At 47.8% G+C, this 17,703-nt stretch overlaps 1 protein-coding gene across 2 annotated transcripts in view; it reads left to right on the top strand.

Moving 5' to 3' along the window:
- Positions 1-17,703, top strand: part of UBTD1 (ubiquitin domain containing 1) — a 56,117-nt gene that overhangs the window by 36,956 nt on the left and 1,458 nt on the right. For both annotated transcript variants that reach the window (XM_080687624.1, XM_080687625.1), the window contains one exon: positions 16,469-16,696. In XM_080687624.1, coding sequence (XP_080543750.1) covers positions 16,469-16,696 — 228 coding nt within the window. The remainder of the gene's footprint in view (positions 1-16,468; positions 16,697-17,703) is intronic.

Genomic DNA, 17,703 nt, shown 5'->3' with positions numbered 1-17,703 from the left:
GCCCTGCTGGACACAGCGCTGGTCAGCAGTGTTGCCAGCTAGGCCTTCCCTCCCAGGCTGGAGGCAGAACTGGTTCTGTGCCTGTCAACTGTGTGTGTTTGTGTGGGGGTTGTCACCTCCTTCCCCTCCCTCCCTAGCCCCGGTCAGGGAGTTCTCTCACTGCCCTGGGGAAGTGGCATACAGGGCAGGAGCTGGGACAAGCACTGGGCTGGGAATGAGAGGATCTAAAACCACTCACTGCATTCCTGCTGCTGCCCCTGGGTCCCTGAACCTCAGTGTCCTCATCTATAAGATGGGAGAAATAGTATTTGCCATGCAGGATTGTTGTAAGGGTTAACTGGAATTATGTCATAAAAAAACTCTTTATAATACTAATTTTTGTACTTACATGACTAGTAATAATCACTACCATTTTTTAGTTCCACTTTGTGCCTTACACACTTCTAGGCAGTTATTACATACTAGAGGCCTGGTGCACGAATTCATGCACAGGTGGAGTCTGGCTGGCCCAGGCCGATGGGGCCTGGCTGGCAGAGGGGAGGGGCAGCGGGCAGTTGGCCAGCTGGCCCGCCCCCGATGGGAAGGGAACAGGGGTGGGGCTGACCAGGGGAAGGGGCCACAGGCAGTTGGCTGGCCGGCCCCAACTCCTGGTCGAACTCTAGGTTGAACTCCTGGTCGAACTCCCCATCGAGGGGACAATTTGCATATTAGCCTTTTATTACATAGGATAGTAATGTATCTTGTATAATCATCACAACAGTCCTCCCAGGTGGTATTATTGCTCCCACTTAATGGATGTGGAAACTGAGGTCCAGAGGATCAGCAGTCTGGGGTCCCACCTGTGAGAGGTGGAGTTGAATGTCAGACCCAGATACTTTCTGATTCAAAAGCCACCTCTCTATGTTTCAAACTCTCTAAGTTCTGTGTCCCTCCCAGCTTCACCCCTCACTGGTAAGCTACTGGACCAGCCTCAGGAGGGTGTGGCTGTCAAGGAGCCAAGCTGAGTGTGGCACTCTTGTCAGGCCAGCCACCCAGGTCTGGAAGCTGGTGGGAGGCAGGAATGGAGGGATGGGCTTTACCTGCCCATGGCCCCCGGTTGTGGTGGGAGCAGCAGGCTTTCCCTGCCAGTCTGGCAAGTAAGTTTTGTCTGCCTATGAGTCACACAGTACTGAGATGAGTCAGGTTTTTCCCTTCTTCTTGCCCAGAGCAGCTGGGGAGGGGGTGGAGGTTTTCTTAGGAAACAGGACCTCCCTCTCTCCTCTCTCCCACCATCCCCTTGCCTTGGAGCTGCACATCTTCTATCCATAAGTCTGTGGCTCAGCCCTGCAGATAGAGTCCTTTGTGTCTTTATAGAAAAGGATGTCTGGATGCTGGCCACACAGGCCTCAAAGATCAGGCCTTAGGCTGAGCAGAGTTAGGAGTAGAAGGGCCCTCCTCTTCAGTAAGGAGAGTAAGGTGGCTAGTCCAGGCTGTCTGACTTCAAAGCCATGGTCTTGGCCTCTTGGTTTGTCTCCTTTGTCTCCTTTCTTCAATCCTCCAACTTCCCTAAGAAGTAGGCTGTTACTACTCACTACTTCCTAGGAGAGGAGACTAGAAAGCTTAAGGTGTTTACCTAGCCCTGTGTCCTCTGGGCAGTGCAGCTAGGTTTCCCCAGGCACAGGTCCCCTGAGCTATCTGCTTTTTGCCTTATGACCGCCTGGCTGAGAGCCTTGAAAGGACTGTCCAGATGGCCAGCCTCAGGCAGGCCCGGGGTTCTCCCTGAGCAACCCCCTGCCAGGCCCTCTCAGAGGCCTAATTAAACAGTTGAAGCAGCCAGCTAGGCTGGGCAGCCTAGTTCCAGATCCGTATATCTTTGTCCTGGCCACATGTTAGAATCATCCAGAGAACCTTTACACCCTCTGACGCTCAGCCCATAACCCAGAGCAATTAAGTCAGAATCCCCAGGGTAGGTGCCAGGCAACTATGTTTTTTGATACACCCCACTGTACAGCCTCTTGAGAGCCTGCCCTCCTGGAGTAGACAGTCAAGTTGCAAGGACATCGCAATCCAAAGGGAACATGCACATGTAACTCAGGCTGGTGTGGGATGATCACACCACCCAGGGGAGAGGTGTGTGTGGGCCCTGGCTGGAAGAGGGCTGTGTTCTGCATCCTAACGGATGGAGGGGGGCTAGGCAATGCTTGGGAAGGAAACCAGCGAGGCCGCTGGCCTGACAGGGCTGTGATTCACAGGCTGTAAGAAGGAAGAGGAAGGAATGAGTCAGGCACAGCTGCCTGTAGGGCCAGAGCCTGGCTTTGGAGGATAATGAATATGCTCAAATGAGTTCTCTGTTGATCCATAGACCAAATGTGTGGGTCCTGAGCTGTGCCCCATGGAGTGGGTGAGCCTCGAAAGGATGGGGTTCCAGATCTCAGGGATATCAGGCATGTGTGTGCACCTTGCACTTCTCACAGAAACCCCTGGAGCATTCAGTGTCTCTGTAAGGTGCAAGGAAGAGTGACATTTGTGTTTGGCAGATGGGCTTGGAGAGGTTGAATGCCATGCCCTGAGTCACACAGCAGGAGTCAATGGAACCAAGTTCACCCCACTCAAGACACAGATCTGAAGGACAGTAACTGAGGGCCAGCTGCTGAGGTGTGGCCTGTAAATCAGCACTAGGACTGGGAGAATGTGGAGCCATGACCAGGGGAAAGGTTATGGGGTCTTTTCTCACTCCAGCACCAACGGTTCTGGGCAAACTTGCTGTCACGTTTGCTATGGAGTCAGAGGAACAGGTGCTCAGATCAATGAAGCGAGAACCCAGTGGGATTTGCTGCTGGGAAGACCACGTGTGGTTAGTTGGGAGGAGGGTGAATGACATAACAGGAGGGAACAGGGATCTTGAGTCTGGAGAAGAGCAAAATGTCAACCCTGTGAAAGCAGCTGTGACTTGTTCTGTGTTATTTCAGATAGCAGAGCTGATGGATTCCAGGTCAGAATAGTAATGTTAATAATAACAATGGCAAACACTATTTCAGTGATCGTAATAAGTGCCTCCTCTGTAGTAAGTATGGTGCTGGTGGTATGTGTGTCTTCAGATTGAGGAAGCGAGAGCCAGGTGAGGCTCGGTGCTAGGAAGATTACACCTGGTGTTGGGTTACTTGATTTATTAATTTAGTATATGCATAGATATCTTCAATCCTCCAACTTCCCTAAGAAGTAGGCTGTTACTACTCACTACTTCCTAGGAGAGGAGACTAGAAAGCTTAAGGTGTTTACCCAAGGTCACTTAGCTGATTTATAATGAAGCTGATGTTTAAACCCAGCTCTGCCTGCCTCCAAAATCTGTTACTCTGTTCTGCTACCTGCTACATAGCTAGTGCTCAGTGAAGAGTGACTATAAGACTATTAACTTTCTAACCATTTTATCCTTCTAACAATGAAATAGGCTTCCTCATGACATAGCGAGTGCCTCCTCCCCAGAAGTGCCCACAGAGATTGAATTGCCCCTGCATGAGGGTGGTATGGGGTGGGAGGTTGGTCTCCATCACTGAGCCTCAAATCAGCCATCTGGAATTAGCGTCTTGGGCCAGTGCCCCATGTCTATGTTCTGTGAAGCCCACAGGAGACCTGGGCACACAGGCCCAAGTGTCCTGGGAGGCTCTTAGATTCTGTTCTTCCCTAGTGGGAACTGGAGGGTCAGACAGACTCAACTCCTCCATTTTTGGTCATGGTGTGTGTTCTGCTTGCTGCTTTTCCCACTGGTGTATTTGTCATCTCTGTGTCGATCACCTAACATTTGAATATTCTAGTTATAAGTCACTTTTCACTAGCAATGGAGTGGTTTGATAGAATTTATCTCTCACTCTCAACACACACACACACACAAACACACACACACACACACACACACACACACACACACACACCCCAGGCAAGAGCTGTGGGGTTTGGAACAGGTCACATTCCCTCTCAGAGCCTCAGTTTCCTCATATGTAAAATGAAGGGGCTAGGGTAAATGACTTCAGTTTCACTCCTGGCTTTAGGATTCTGCCATACTCTGGGGCACCTGCCCTGATGGGGGTAGCATATGTCTGAATGAGTGCTGTGACAGAGGGACAAAGTTCTGGGTGTCAGAAGTCAGCCTATGCCCTTTGGCCTCCAGACACCTGGCTGCCAGGCTGGGACTAGCCTGGATCTTCCCTGTGGGGAGCCTCCTCACAGCAGGCCTGTGGAAAACACAGTGGCAGCGATGACCTGTCTTCCTCTCTTTCCTGGAATCCTGAGGTAGCAAGAGGAACTGGCTAGATACCGGAGACCTTTCTAGCAACCTCTAGAGTTCCTGGGGAGCTCCTGTTTTATTTATGAGCTGCCATCCTCCCTCTTCTGCCCCGGGAAAAGTGCTGACCCTGTGGTGTGCAGCTGCATGGGCAGTGGGCATCCATCAAGCCTGCTCTTGTCCCTGTCAAACTTAACCTCATTTAACCCCTGCATCCTACTGCACTGTGAGGTAGAGATGAAGAGTTCTCTACAGCAGGGGTTTTCAAAGCTTCCAAACTCACAGCAACTTTATGAAAAGTAAAAAAAATATGATAACCTTTCATTCTTTTAATTGCATACTGGTAAGCATTATTGACTTAGCTTGATTGCTAATTACAATAGCTACTGTCTTTTAAACATTGAACAGAGTGGTCTGTGTAATCCTTACAGCAATCCATGAGGTGGGACTTACATCTTTACATATGGGAACACCAAAGCTTAGAATGGTTAGGTCATGCACCCACATCCACCCCCATTCACACAGGTGGTCGAAGCAACGCCTGTCCAATCTATCTCTGAAGCCCATGTATGTATAATGAGTATCCAGATTGGAGCGAGAGGCTATGCTGATGTGTCTCTTAACTCATCATTATCTGTGAAACTGCATGTAATCAAGGTTCCCTCTAGAGCTGGGAACCCTGGAACTGTTCACGTTCAGGCCAGGACTGTGTTGCACCTGGGAACAAACACAGCAGTGCATGATGAAGGTGGGGATATATTCATTACAAGAAGGAAATGGCTGTATTTTTATTTTTATTCATATGAACTTAAAACAAGTAGAAGTGCAGGAATTTTCCAAACACTTGATGTTTGAACTCTACCTATGAAGTAGTATTCTCTCCCAGCAGCCTCCAAAAGGAGCTAGCTGTTGTTTGTATGGCAGGTTAGATGCTAGAGTCAACCCTGAGGATTTGGGGGTTCTGTTGGTAGTCGAGATGAGACAGGCCTGTTTTCAAGCAGGAAATAAGACAGGGACAGCTTGGTGAAGTCAGCTCAGGTCAAGGGAAGAGTTGGTTAGTGCCCAGCCTGGCATACCCCATTCCCCCTTTCACCCTGCCTGGCCACACACGCTGGGGCCTTGGGCAGGAAGCACAGGGCAGAGAACAGATGAAGTCCCTGCTCCCCTCAGTAAATGTGTGCGTTGTGTGCAAGCACAGAGAAAGCGCACACTGTCTCCAAGGTTATGTGTGCCCCTTGTCCACACCCACAAACACCGAAGCAGGGGGCCTGGCTAGGTTTACTTTTCTTGGCTGTACTTCCATCTCTCCAGTTGCCATGAAAGTTCCAGGTCCTTACTGGGTGTGGTTCCTGACATCCAACCCCTCATCCTCCACAGGTTTCTTCACTGTACACCTCAAGGACTGCTTTTGTCCCTCTTGGACTCCACCTCCATCACCTCCTTTTTTCTTCCCTCTCTTCCCTACAGGGATTTCTTCCAGACAGCTCCAACTGGCCTCCCCCACCTCTGATCTCCCCTCTCCAGCTCTTCCCCCTTTTCCTAAACTGCCTGCTCACTTCATTCACTCACTCATTCATTCGGCAAATAGTTCTTGAGTCCTGCTGCGTGCCAGACCCTGAGCCTGTCTCCAGGACCCCAAAGATGAACTGGGGGTAGTCCCAGCCTCAGGGGGACAAACAAGATCATTGCCCAGAATTGCAGTTGCCCTGGACTGAGTGTCGTCTCAGAGCTGAGTACAGAGCTCCCAGAGAAACCTGGAGTCGAGTCCTTCAGCCTGCCCTGGGCCGCCTGGGACCCAACGTGCCCGTGAGGGGATGCAATTTAGGAAGCCTGGCTTGTCACTTAGCAACTGGCTCCACCTCTTTCTCTCCCTGAACTCTGGAGATGGGCCAGAGGGAATGAATGGGGAAGAAGGGCCCACACACTGTAAAGAGGCCACGTGGGGAGGCCAGCACTGAGAGGAGCTGGGCCAGCACTTTTCCCTTTGAAGGTTACCTAGGCTCTGAGGGTCATCCTGGGCTAAGTCTAACTATAAATACCATGCTTCCTGAAGGGATTACCTGGGCTTCACTTCCTCTGGCTGTACTCTCCCCAGCTGGGCTGATCCTCCTTAGGGCCTGCTAGTCTTACTGACCACTTATCCCCTTCGCCAGGTGCCATGCTCAGCCACACCCTCCAGTCTTCTGCATTCCAGCTGAGACTACCAGGGTGTGAGGGGAAGAGGAGTGAATGGAGTCTGCATCTAGGCCGACAGGCTCATGCAGCCCAGGCTATTGGGATGGGCAGGCCCTTGTCCCTGCCCTCTCTTCCCTGGAGCATCATCTCTCACACGAGCTAGAGCAAGGCCAGACTTGTCACATAACCAGTACTTCTGGGGAGGACATTGTTGGCCCTATCCCTGGAGTAGGGGCTTGGGGATGGAGCTTGGTAATTGAGTGTGAAAATAGAGCTTAGGGATTGTTGCAGGTATAAATAGGGCTTTCTCCTGGCTTGAGTGGACCTATTGTCCTGGGAAATCTCTGGTTCCCTTGGCTGGTCTTAGAGTTAGTGTCACATCCCAGTGGCTCAGTTGTGCCAGTCCCTGACACCACAATAAGGATCTCTTGGGCCCGAGATCAAGAAATGAAGGGACTGCTTGACTTCTCCCTCATGCACTTTCCCCCTGCTTCCCCTGCCTGCCCACTTCTGCTCTCAGTTGTAATTCCTCCACCATGTTCTCCACCCCATTCACGTTCACTGTGCCTTTGTCAGTTCCATTTTCAACTCAGCAGACAACTTGTTGAAAACCTGCACTGGGCCAAGTGTGCTGTGAGGCCCTGGGCTATTCAGGGGGAAGCAGCCAGGGCCTGTCAATTTCTGTGGATTTTTGAGGATCCCCTCTTTGGTGTAGTCATTCTGAATTCAGCAGAGTGAATCAGGTATTGGGAGTACAGATACACATGCACACACACACACACACACACACTCAGAGACGCACACCAACTCTAGGCATGTTGCAAAGGCATTTAGAGTTCTCTCTCCCACTCTTCTTTCAAGTGCCCTCCCTTGGGGTGGTATGGCCAGACACCATTCATTATCGAGGCCAAACCACAGCGTCTACCATCATTATCCTCCCCCAACCCAGACAGTGTGCCCTCTTGCTGTCTTGCCTCTTTACTCTCCAAATCTGCTTTCAGCAGCAACTTTGGAGGTGGTCTGTTGAACAAACTTATGTGAATGTGTGGAAGAGCCTGCCATTTCCACTTATGCCTTGCTGTGTTTTCAAGGGGCTTTTTCAATCAGAATCTTTACATACCACAGCCCCCCGCCCTACAACTCCAGTTTAGTGAGTATGAGTGGGCCCTGGAATCTGCCTTCCTAATCAGTACTCCAGGAGATCCTCATGCAGGTGGTGTTTTGGACAATCCTTCAAGACCGCAGCTTTTGCCTCTCTACTCAGAAACAAACGTTCTCTGCTCAGTCACAAACATCTTTGCTGTTCCTTGCCCATCACAATCACAGAAGCTCACCATTTTCGTGGGTGTTTTGTGCCTCCCAGTACCGGTGTGTACCTTGACTACAGAATGATCTTTTGTTTTTTAAAATCTCTCTTTTGTCAACTTCATTAGGGATAAGAACCATTTCTGTTACTCTGTCTTTGACCTGGAACTTATCTAGGACAGGTGAAGACGTAAGTAGAAGCTACTAGATGCTCCTGCTGCTGAAACCAGCAGAGCCTGTCCTGGCCCTGGACAGAGTCACTCAGAGCTGCCAGCAACTGAAATCTTAGAGGCTGTTGACCTTGAGCTTTCCGGATCCTCACCACCCTCAAACCCCCTCACTCTGCTCTCCAAACTCGTCCTGCTTTTCCGCCGGGACTTGATGTACCATTTTTCCTTGTTAGCAACTTTCATTGTATTATTATTAGTAGTAACAAATGCTTGTTGTAGAAAACTTGGAAAATATAAGCAACCCCCCACCCCAAAACTTGTAACTGCCAATCAGATATAGCCAGTTAGCATTTTGGTATTAGTCCTTCCAGTCTTTTAATACATGATTTTATTTATTTATTTATTTATTTGTTTGTTTGTTTGTTTGTTTGTTTTAGAAACAAAAGCTAGAGCACAAAGCATGTGCTGTTCCATAACCTTTTTACATAGTATTCTGGACATCTGTTACCCAGCATCCTTCCACCCCATCACAGACTTTTTGCCACGAATGCACAGGTTTTATTTAGCCTTTCTCTGGGTGTGTGCAGTTTGTTTCTAGCTTTCCCCTGTTTAAAACTGTGCTGAGTTAAACGGCTTTGTAGATAAACCTTTGCCACACACTTATGATTATTTTCTTAGAATACATTCTTAGAAACTAAATAGCTGAGCCAAAGGGATGTACATATTTTTAAAAATATGTTTTTATTGATTTTTAGAGAAAGAGAGGGAGGGAGAGGGAGAAAGAGATAGAAATATCTCAAGGCCAAACCACAGTCGTTGATCGGCTGACTCCTGCACGCCCCCTACTGGGGATCAAGCCCACAACCCAGACTTGTGCCCTGACTGGGAATCAAACTGGTGACCTCTTGGTTCATAGGTCAGTGGTCAACCACTGAACCACACCAGCCGGGCAGGATGTACATTTTTAAGTTTTTGGGTACATACCAAATGCCCTCCAAAAAGTTCGTACCAATTTGTTCAGCATATAAGAGTGTTCACATCCTTTCCAATGTCTATATTTTTTAACTCACTAACTATAAAACATCGTTCTTTTTAACAAAATGAAATTTAAAATCATCAATTTGCTTTTATGTTTGGATAAAAAGCTTCCTTTTGTTTGTATCTGTGGCTAAGATTGTCAGCATCATTGTGTAGAGATCTAGGCATTTTGGTATGTCTCTTTTACATGCTTGCCTTGGGCCTGGAGAACTTTGCTGGATATTTTTATGCTGTATTTGACTCACTGATGAAGAGCCAGCACCTGGCCCAGAGGTGCTGCAGCTGCCCCCTGCTGGCTGCAATATGCAATGCCAGCTGAGAAGGCATGGCTGGGCTCTTGCTCCCCTTTTCTTTCTTTTCTAAAAAGATTTTTTAAATTGATTCTTAGAGAGAGGATGGGAGGGAGGAAGGGAGGGAGAGAGAGAGAGAAGTGAGAGCATAATATCTATCGGCTGCTTCCTGCACACCCCCTACTGGGGATGGAGCCTGAAACCCAGATATGTGCCCTGACCGGGAATGGAACCAGCAACCCCCCGTTCCCCCAATCCCGGTGCACAAGATGATGCCCAACCACACTGGCAAAGGCCTGATGCCCTTTTCTTGGCTTCAACCTCTCCCCCCTCCCACCATCACCACCCCATTCTAATATTTTCTGGTGTTTTCAGCCTAAAAAGACCAGAGTGCAGGATTAGGAATTTTTTAAACATTGTATCCTGGGTAGCAGCAGATGCTGTAATACTTGGAGAGGCATTGTGTCCATCCATGGGTAAGAAGTGTGTCTATGACAGGAAAGGGTGCTGCTGTCAATGTGGAGGGGAGGGGACCCTGGAGGCGAGATATTCGAGCAAAGCATCCTAAGGTATTCATGGCCTCCTGAGACGATGACTTTGAAAGGTGACTCCCCAGGGCTGTGTTTATTTTAAAGAGAGAGCGAGATGCATGCATAATACACAGTTACACTTCCGGTGTCCTGGAGTCAGCAGTCCAGCAACTTAATTGTTAGGAACAGAACCAAACTGTGACCATTATAGGGAGTGGGATCTAAGCAGGAACAACAGATGCCCCGAAGCCTAGTGTCTTCTTTAGAAAGCATGTTTCTTAGAATTGGCTGCTCTTTTTTTTTTTTTTTTTTTGGAAGTGTAGTGGTAAGATTTATTGGAGCTTGAGCAAAAAGGACTGCCTCCAGGTGCCTGGTGTTTCACGCATGACCAGGTGGCTCAGCTTCGTCCCACTGTGGAAGAAGAGAACTGGGTGCTCTTGATCTCACAGTGCCGACAAGCTTTCTAAACGCTCAGCAGATCAGGAGTGGCTCATCAGCTGGACCTAACCTCTTCCCATAGGAGCAGCAGATAGACATAGATGGAAACCAGTAAGAAGTGACCTCTGGCACAGAGGAAGGAAGCAGTGCAAGTCAACTTAAGAAGTTGAAAGCTCCTGAGGTTGGGGTCATTGAGTGGAGGGGCAGACATACCACACCCCAGAGGTCCCTGAAGGTGTCACTGAACAAAGACTGTGAATCCTGCTGGATCAAAACTCTTGTTAGGGAGTCATCAATACGAAAGGACCAAAGAGAAAAGGAGTTATAAATCATGAAGAAGGATCCAAGCAGAAACACCTTTGGGCCAAACTTCAAAAAAAAAAAAAAATACATGGACAAAACTAATCTTCGGTTTCACCAGTGCCTCTTCTCTGTCCTTTACACTTAAACCTTTGATTTGATCTGGTTTTGATTTTTATGGTTGGTGTGAGGTAGGGATCTTGTTTAATGCGTTCCTAAATGAGACCCTTAGTTCCAATACCATCAATAGTCCACGTTAAGAAAACTCTTTCATGTTTCTCCTCTGCTGCTCACACTGATGCTAGTTGTTGTGGGTGTTTTTCCACACCAAGCAATTCTCTGTGGCTACCAACTAGTGTCCTACAATTTTCAATTCTCTTACTACGGTATCCAGAATTAGCACAGACCCCACAGGTTAAGGGCTCAGTCCCTCCACTTCAGGTTACCCACAACTTCTTTTCAACTTGGCTACAAATTGGAAGTTCCCATAACCCCCTCCTTTTTGGCTTGATAATTTGCTAGAGCGACTCTCAGAACCCAGGAAAACAGTTTACTAACTATTGTTAATCTATTACAAAGGATATTTTAAAGGATACAAATGAACAGCCAGATGAAGAGATACAGAGGGTGAGGTTTGGAAGGGTCTCCAGCATAGCAATTTCTGGTCCCTGGACTTGGGGTGGGCCACCCTCCCATCACATGGATGTGTTCACGAACATGGAAGCTCTCCAAAGCCCATACTTCGGGGATTTTTATGGAGGCTTCAACACTTAGGCATGATCAATTATTAACTCAATTTACAACCCCTCTCCCTGCTCCAGAGAATGGGAGGCATGGCTGAAAATTCCAAACTTATCATAGCTTGATCACTCTGGTGACCAGCCCTCATCCAGGATCCCACCAGAGTTTCCTCATTAAAACAAAAGACACTTATTCGGCTGGTGTTGCTCAGTGGTTGAGCATTGACCCATGAACCAGGAGGTCATAGTTAAATTCCCGGTCAGGGCACATGCCCAGGTTGTGGGCTGGATCCCCAATAGGGGCCATGCAGGAGGTGCCGATCGATGATTCTCTCTCATCATTGATGTTACTATCTCTCTCTCTCTTTCCCTTCCTCTCTCCAAAATCAATTAAAAAAAAAAAAAAGACACTTGTGTTACCTAGGAAATTCCAAGCTATTTAGGAGATCTGTATCAGACATTCCTATCACTCAGGAAATTATGAGGGTTTTAGGAGTTCAGTGTCAGGAACCGGGTCAAAGACAAAATACTAACAGGAACCGGGGTTAGAGCCAATATATATACTTATAATATTATTCACATCTATCACACACACACATACACACACACGCCCTGTCGTCAGTGTTCCTTCTTACTTGAAGCATATTTCTGTATATGCCTGGTCTATTTCTGGGCTCTCTATTGCATTCCACTGGCCCATTTGTCTGTTCTTGATCCAGTGCTACACTCACTGTAGCTTTACAATTACTGTCAATAATTGTAGTGCAAGTTTTCCCACCTTATTTTTCTCTAGGAGTATCATTGTTCTTCTGTATAAATTTTAGAATCAGCTTGCCAAGTTCTTTGAAAAAAAAACACACCACACCTCCCAGTTAGGAATTTTATTGGGATCTCATTAATATATAGATCAGTTTGGAGGAAAATGGGACATCTTTATGATCTTGTTCCATGTTGCTTCATCCCCATTCTTCCTATTGTATCCTCCTGGAAATTCCGTTTTAAAAATGTCAGAGCCCTGACCAGTTTGGGTCAGTGGATAGAGCATCGGCCTGCAGACTGAAGGGTCCTGGGTTCGATTCCAGTCAAGGGCACATGCCCAGGTTGCGGGCTCGATTCCCCAGTAGGGGGCGTGCAGGAGGCAGTCAATCAATGATTCTCTCTCATCACTGACATTTCTATCTCTCTCTCCCTCTCCCTTCCTCTCTGAAATCAACAAAAATATATTTTAAATATACTAGTGGCCCGTTGCACAAAATTTGTGCACGGGGGTGTGTGTGGGGGGGTGGCTCCTCAGTTCAGCCTGCACCCTCTCCAATTGGGGACCCCTTGGGGGATGTCTGACTGCCGGTTGAGGCCCGATTCCTGTTGGACATCCTTCTCACAATCTGGGACCGCTGGCTCCTAACCGCCCACCTGCCTGCTTGCCTGATCACCCCTAACTGCCTCTGCCTCCCTGCCTGATTGCCCCTAACCCATCTGCCTACTTGCCTGATCGCCCCTAACTGCCCTCCCCTGCCTGCCTGATCTTGCCCCCAACTGCCCTCCCCTGCAGGCCTGATCTCACCCCCAACTGCCTTCCCCTGCCGACCTGATCTCTCCCCTAACTGCCCTCCCCTGCAGGCCTGATCTCACCCCCAACTGCCTTCCCCTGTGACCTGATCTCGCCCCAATGGCCCTCCCCTGCTGGCCTGATCACCCCTAACTGCCTCTGCCTTGGCTCCCACCACCATGGCTTTGTCCGGAAGGAAGTCGGACATCTGGAAGATGGCCAGTCCACCCAGTCTAATTAGCATATTACCCTTTTATTAGTATAAATAGATTATATAGGATAGGATTGCTTAAATGGCGGGGGGAGGGGGGGAGGGAGCCTTTTACAGCAGGAGGAGATGCTCTTGGCAGACAAAAATACATAATCCCTATATCTGGACTGATAGCCAGCCATATGACTATACTGCCAAACCGGTAATTAAAAAATTGAACCGCTTTCTTACACCTTATACCAAACAGCTATTGCCCTTAAAACCCCTCCTCAGCCCCCACCTTAGGTTCTGCCTTTGCAGTTCACCCAGATTAGGTTCTGACTGGTTGGTTTCTATGCTAGTCAGTGTCAAAAGCTCTGCCTCCTAGGCAGCCATTGGTTCCTCGAACTTCACCCAGATTTGGTTCTGATTGGTCAGTTTCTGTGCCAGTCAGAGTCTCTGGACCTATCTCTGGGCCTGATCAGAAAGGAGAGCTGATCAGCTCTGGGCCTATCTCCAGTCCTGATCAGTGAGGTGGGGCTAATCGGCAGCCCCCAAGGCTGCTGGAGAGGCCCGGAGGGAAAGAAAGGCAAGGGCTGATCAACAGCTGCCATGGAAGCTATGGATCAGACCCTGCTTCTCTCTCCGGGCCTCTCTCCAGGCCTGATCCACAGCCCCCTCGGCAGTTAGTGCTGGGTCGCCACGGCGCCCACAGCACTGACTGCAGGACTGACTTCCAGTGTTCGGTTGTCTGTTCGTTTGTTTTGGACGTTACAGACCCTGGCTCTTTATATATATATAGATATAAATTTTAAAAAAAGGTATTCGTTTTTTAAAAAAGACCATCTGCCCTGGTGGGGTGGCTCAGTTGGTTGGAGCATCATCCTATACACCAAAGGTTGTGGGTTTGATCCCCAATCAGGATGAATGTGGGAGACAACCGATCAATGTTTTTCTCTCTCCCTTTCCTTCTCCCTCTCACACTCCTCTCTCTTCTCTCTCCTTCTCTTCCCCTTCCTCTCTCACTAAAAGACAATTTAATTGGGTGAGGATTAAAAATAAAGTCAGACCATCTGAGTTTCAGTTATTATATTTTTCATTTCTAAAGTCTATATGGTTCTTTTAATTTCTGCTTGGTCATTCTTTATAATCTCTTTTTCCCTGTTCATATTTTCAAGAGTCTCTTATTTCTTAAACTCAGTATTTCATAATCTGTGTCTGATAGATCCCATATCTGAAATTTTTTGAGTCTGATTCTTCTGTTTGCTATTTGTGCTGGCTCTGTCTCATATTGCCTTGTTTCCTTGTATGTTTTGATTTAAAAAAAAAAACAAACAAGAAACTGTGACCTTATTATTTCTTTTCCTTGGAACTTTATCTCGGGAATTATTTGAGGCTTGGTTTGAGGTTGTTTTCCTACAAAGAGGATTTGCATTTCCTTCTGCTAACCCAAGGGCACTTTAAATTAAATTAAAAGTCTGGTCAAGCCCTAACCGGTTTGGCTTAGTGGATGGAGCATTAGCCTGCGGACTGAAGGGTCCCAGGTTCGATTCCGGTCAAGGGCATGTACCTTGGTTGTGGGCACATCCCCAGTAGGAAATGTGCAGGAGGCAGCTGATGGATGTTTCTCTCGCATCGATGTTTCTAACTCTCTGTCCCTCTCCCTTCCTCTCTGTAAAAAAATCAATAAAATATATTAAAAAAAAAAAAAAAGAAAGAAAGTCTGGTCAAGAGTTTTCTGCCTGCACAGGTATCCGAACCGACCTTTGTGGATTCAGTCTAACCTGAGGTGAAACCCTCACTCTGTCATTTACTGTGTGACCTCGGGCAAGTCATTTAATCTCTCTGCCTGTCCCATCATCTGTGAAATAGCAATAACACTTGCCACCTGAGGCAACTGCAAGGATGAAATGGGATAATGTACATAAATAAAGTGCTTACCTGGGGTTCTTTTACACAGATGGTAGACAGTGAAAGTCATTCTCTTCCCCTGAAGAGTCCCCATTTTCTGCCCCAGCCAGTGGAGATAGCCTAGCAGTAGTCCCCAGCTTTAGTCCAGTCTCTCTCATGCAGGATCCGAGTTAGAGTGGGAGCCGAGTACTTTATTAATCCTCACCTGAGGATATTTTTCCTTTGATTTTTAGAGAGTGGGAGAGCGAGAGAGACAGATAGACACAGAGAGAGAAACATTGATGTGAGAGAGACACATCGATTATTGCCTTCGCACATGCCCCGATCAGGGCTGGGGATCGAGTCACACCTTAGGTACATGCCCTTGACCGGAATTGAACCAAAGACCCTTCAGTTCCCAGCCAACGCTCTTTCCACTGAGCCAAACTGGCTAGGTCGGGGCCAAGTACTTTAGACCTCGTTCCTGTGGCTCCTTCTGCCTTCAGCTTTGGGATGACAGCTTCCGAAAGCCTGTGAGAGGTGCTCCTGCTCAGCCCTGACTGTGGTTGAGAGTTGTCTGGGAGGCCAGTTGGGGCCAAGAAACAAGAAAAAAAAGGACATGTATTGCTTCTTTAGATGCTGCAGGATTCTTGGGTTCATTGGTTTTGATTATATAAAAAAATATTCTTTGTAACTATATGGTGGAACATGAATAACAAGTCATTAAAATTGTTTATAATTTAAATCAGAGGAACATACATTGACAGTAATATAAATATGAAATAAACAGAAAGTTGTTTATTGCCAATAAAACATTTTAAATACTTTGTATAACAAAGAATATAAAATATTTAATAATATGAACTCAACTATATTGAGAAAAATGGAGAAAAGGAAGCTGGGTGGAAATATGCCCAGGTGTCAACAGTGGTTATTTCTGAATGATGGAATTCTTGAGTAATCTTTTTCTTCAATGGCAGAATGGAATAGACATAGTCAAAAGGTGGCCTTGGAGTCAGAAAGTCTTGCGTTAAATTGGTACCTGCGTGGCCTTAAACAAACAACAACCTCTCTGGGTGTTAGTTTCCTCTCTGTTGGGTTATTTTGAGGATCAAATGAATAATGGGTCTAAAGCAGTGGTCACCAACCTTTCAGACCTCGCGGACCACCAGTGGTCTGTGGACCACCGGTTGGCAACCGCTGGTCTAAAGTGCCTAGCCTTTGGTCTGGCACAAGCTGGCTCCATAAACGGTGGCAGTTATTATCTTTACACATCTGTATTCTTTCTAGATTTAAAAAGTACTGAACATGTAGTACTTTATAATCAGGTACAATACAGCAGTAACGACAATAAGAACAGTATATGCTTGCTGATAGAAGTATTTTACATCCCCAGGTTGGGTATGTGCAGTTTCCAGACTCTTCCCTGACTCCAAGGATAGGCCCAAAGACTAAATACTTAGGAGCCACTGCAATGGGGTAGGGTGGGCTGGGCATTGGGTCCTGGTCCTGGCCCGGGGATGAGGGGGCTGGGCAAAGGGTGAACTGCAGCCCTGGCTTTAGAGGTGCTGAGCCTCCCCTTCTGTCCTGCCTAGGACGCAATGAGCCCCTGAAGAAGGAGCGGCTGAAGTGGAAGAGCGACTACCCCATGACGGACGGGCAGCTGCGGAGCAAGCGGGATGAGTTCTGGGACACAGCACCTGCCTTCGAGGGCCGCAAGGAGATCTGGGACGCCCTCAAGGCTGCCGCCTATGCGGCTGAGGCCAACGACCATGAGCTGGCTCAAGCCATCCTGGATGGAGCCAGCATCACCCTGCCACATGGTGAGCGGCAGGGTCGGGGCTTGGTCCCCGCTGGAGGCAGGGCCATCAGCGCTGTTTATGGTGGAGGAGAGTGTGGTCAGCCACACTAGGAGTTTCTATCTAAGCTGGTGGGTGGAGGGTGTGACTATCCACTTGTTCATTCAGCAGTCCTTATGAGCAGGACCAGGAGTGAGGGCACAAAGAAAAATGAGACACAGTCCCTGTTTGCCCAGTGAGGGAGTGGAAAGGCACCAGCAAACCTCAAAGTGTGATGAGAGCAGGCTAGGGATTACTCAGGGTGCTTTGAGATCCCAGAACACCTAAGGGACCAACCTTCTGTTGGGTACTTACGTGCTGAGCACTGAACTAGAAGCTTGTGCGTTATCTCATTTACATTCATAACAGCCTGTGGGACTGTGTAAAGAGGGGGTAACGGTAGAACTCTATAGAGTCTTAGACCTAGGTTTAACATGAGTGTTCCCCTGCTTTGTGACTTTGAGCTAGGAGCTTCTCGAATTTCAAGCCTCAGTGACTTTAAGTTGGTATATCTACTTCATGGGCCGGTTGTTAGGATTCAGTGAGCTACCCTAACATCATTTAGTCTAGTCCTAGCACTTAGTAGGTGCTCAGGGCACAGTAAATATATTTCTACATGCAGTACATTGTACAAGCAAGGAAATTGAGGCTCACTAGGTATAACAACACCTCCTCCCACCCCCAGTCAAGACATGAAGAGCAGGGCCTGTACTGTTTCATTCATTCTTATAAACCCAGCACCCATCACACATGCTCAGGAATGTTGAATAAACAAATGGAAAATTAAATAATTTGCCAGGGTTGTACAAACCAGTATCTGGTAGAGACAGAATTCCAGCCAGGTCTTCCTGACTCTACCTTGAGCTCTTCCAAGCTCACCCAGGGACACATGACTGAAGGTTGGGTTTGGGACTGTGGGTGGCCATGACAAGTGTATTAGTCTGCTTGGGCTGCTATAACAAAATACCACAGACTGAATGGCTTATTAAACA

Source organism: Plecotus auritus (assembly GCF_963455305.1).
Source record: "Plecotus auritus genome assembly, chromosome: 9".
NCBI lineage: Eukaryota > Metazoa > Chordata > Mammalia > Chiroptera > Vespertilionidae > Plecotus > Plecotus auritus.
Note: the sequence above shows the minus strand (reverse complement) of the source record. Positions and strands in the feature narration are given on the sequence as shown.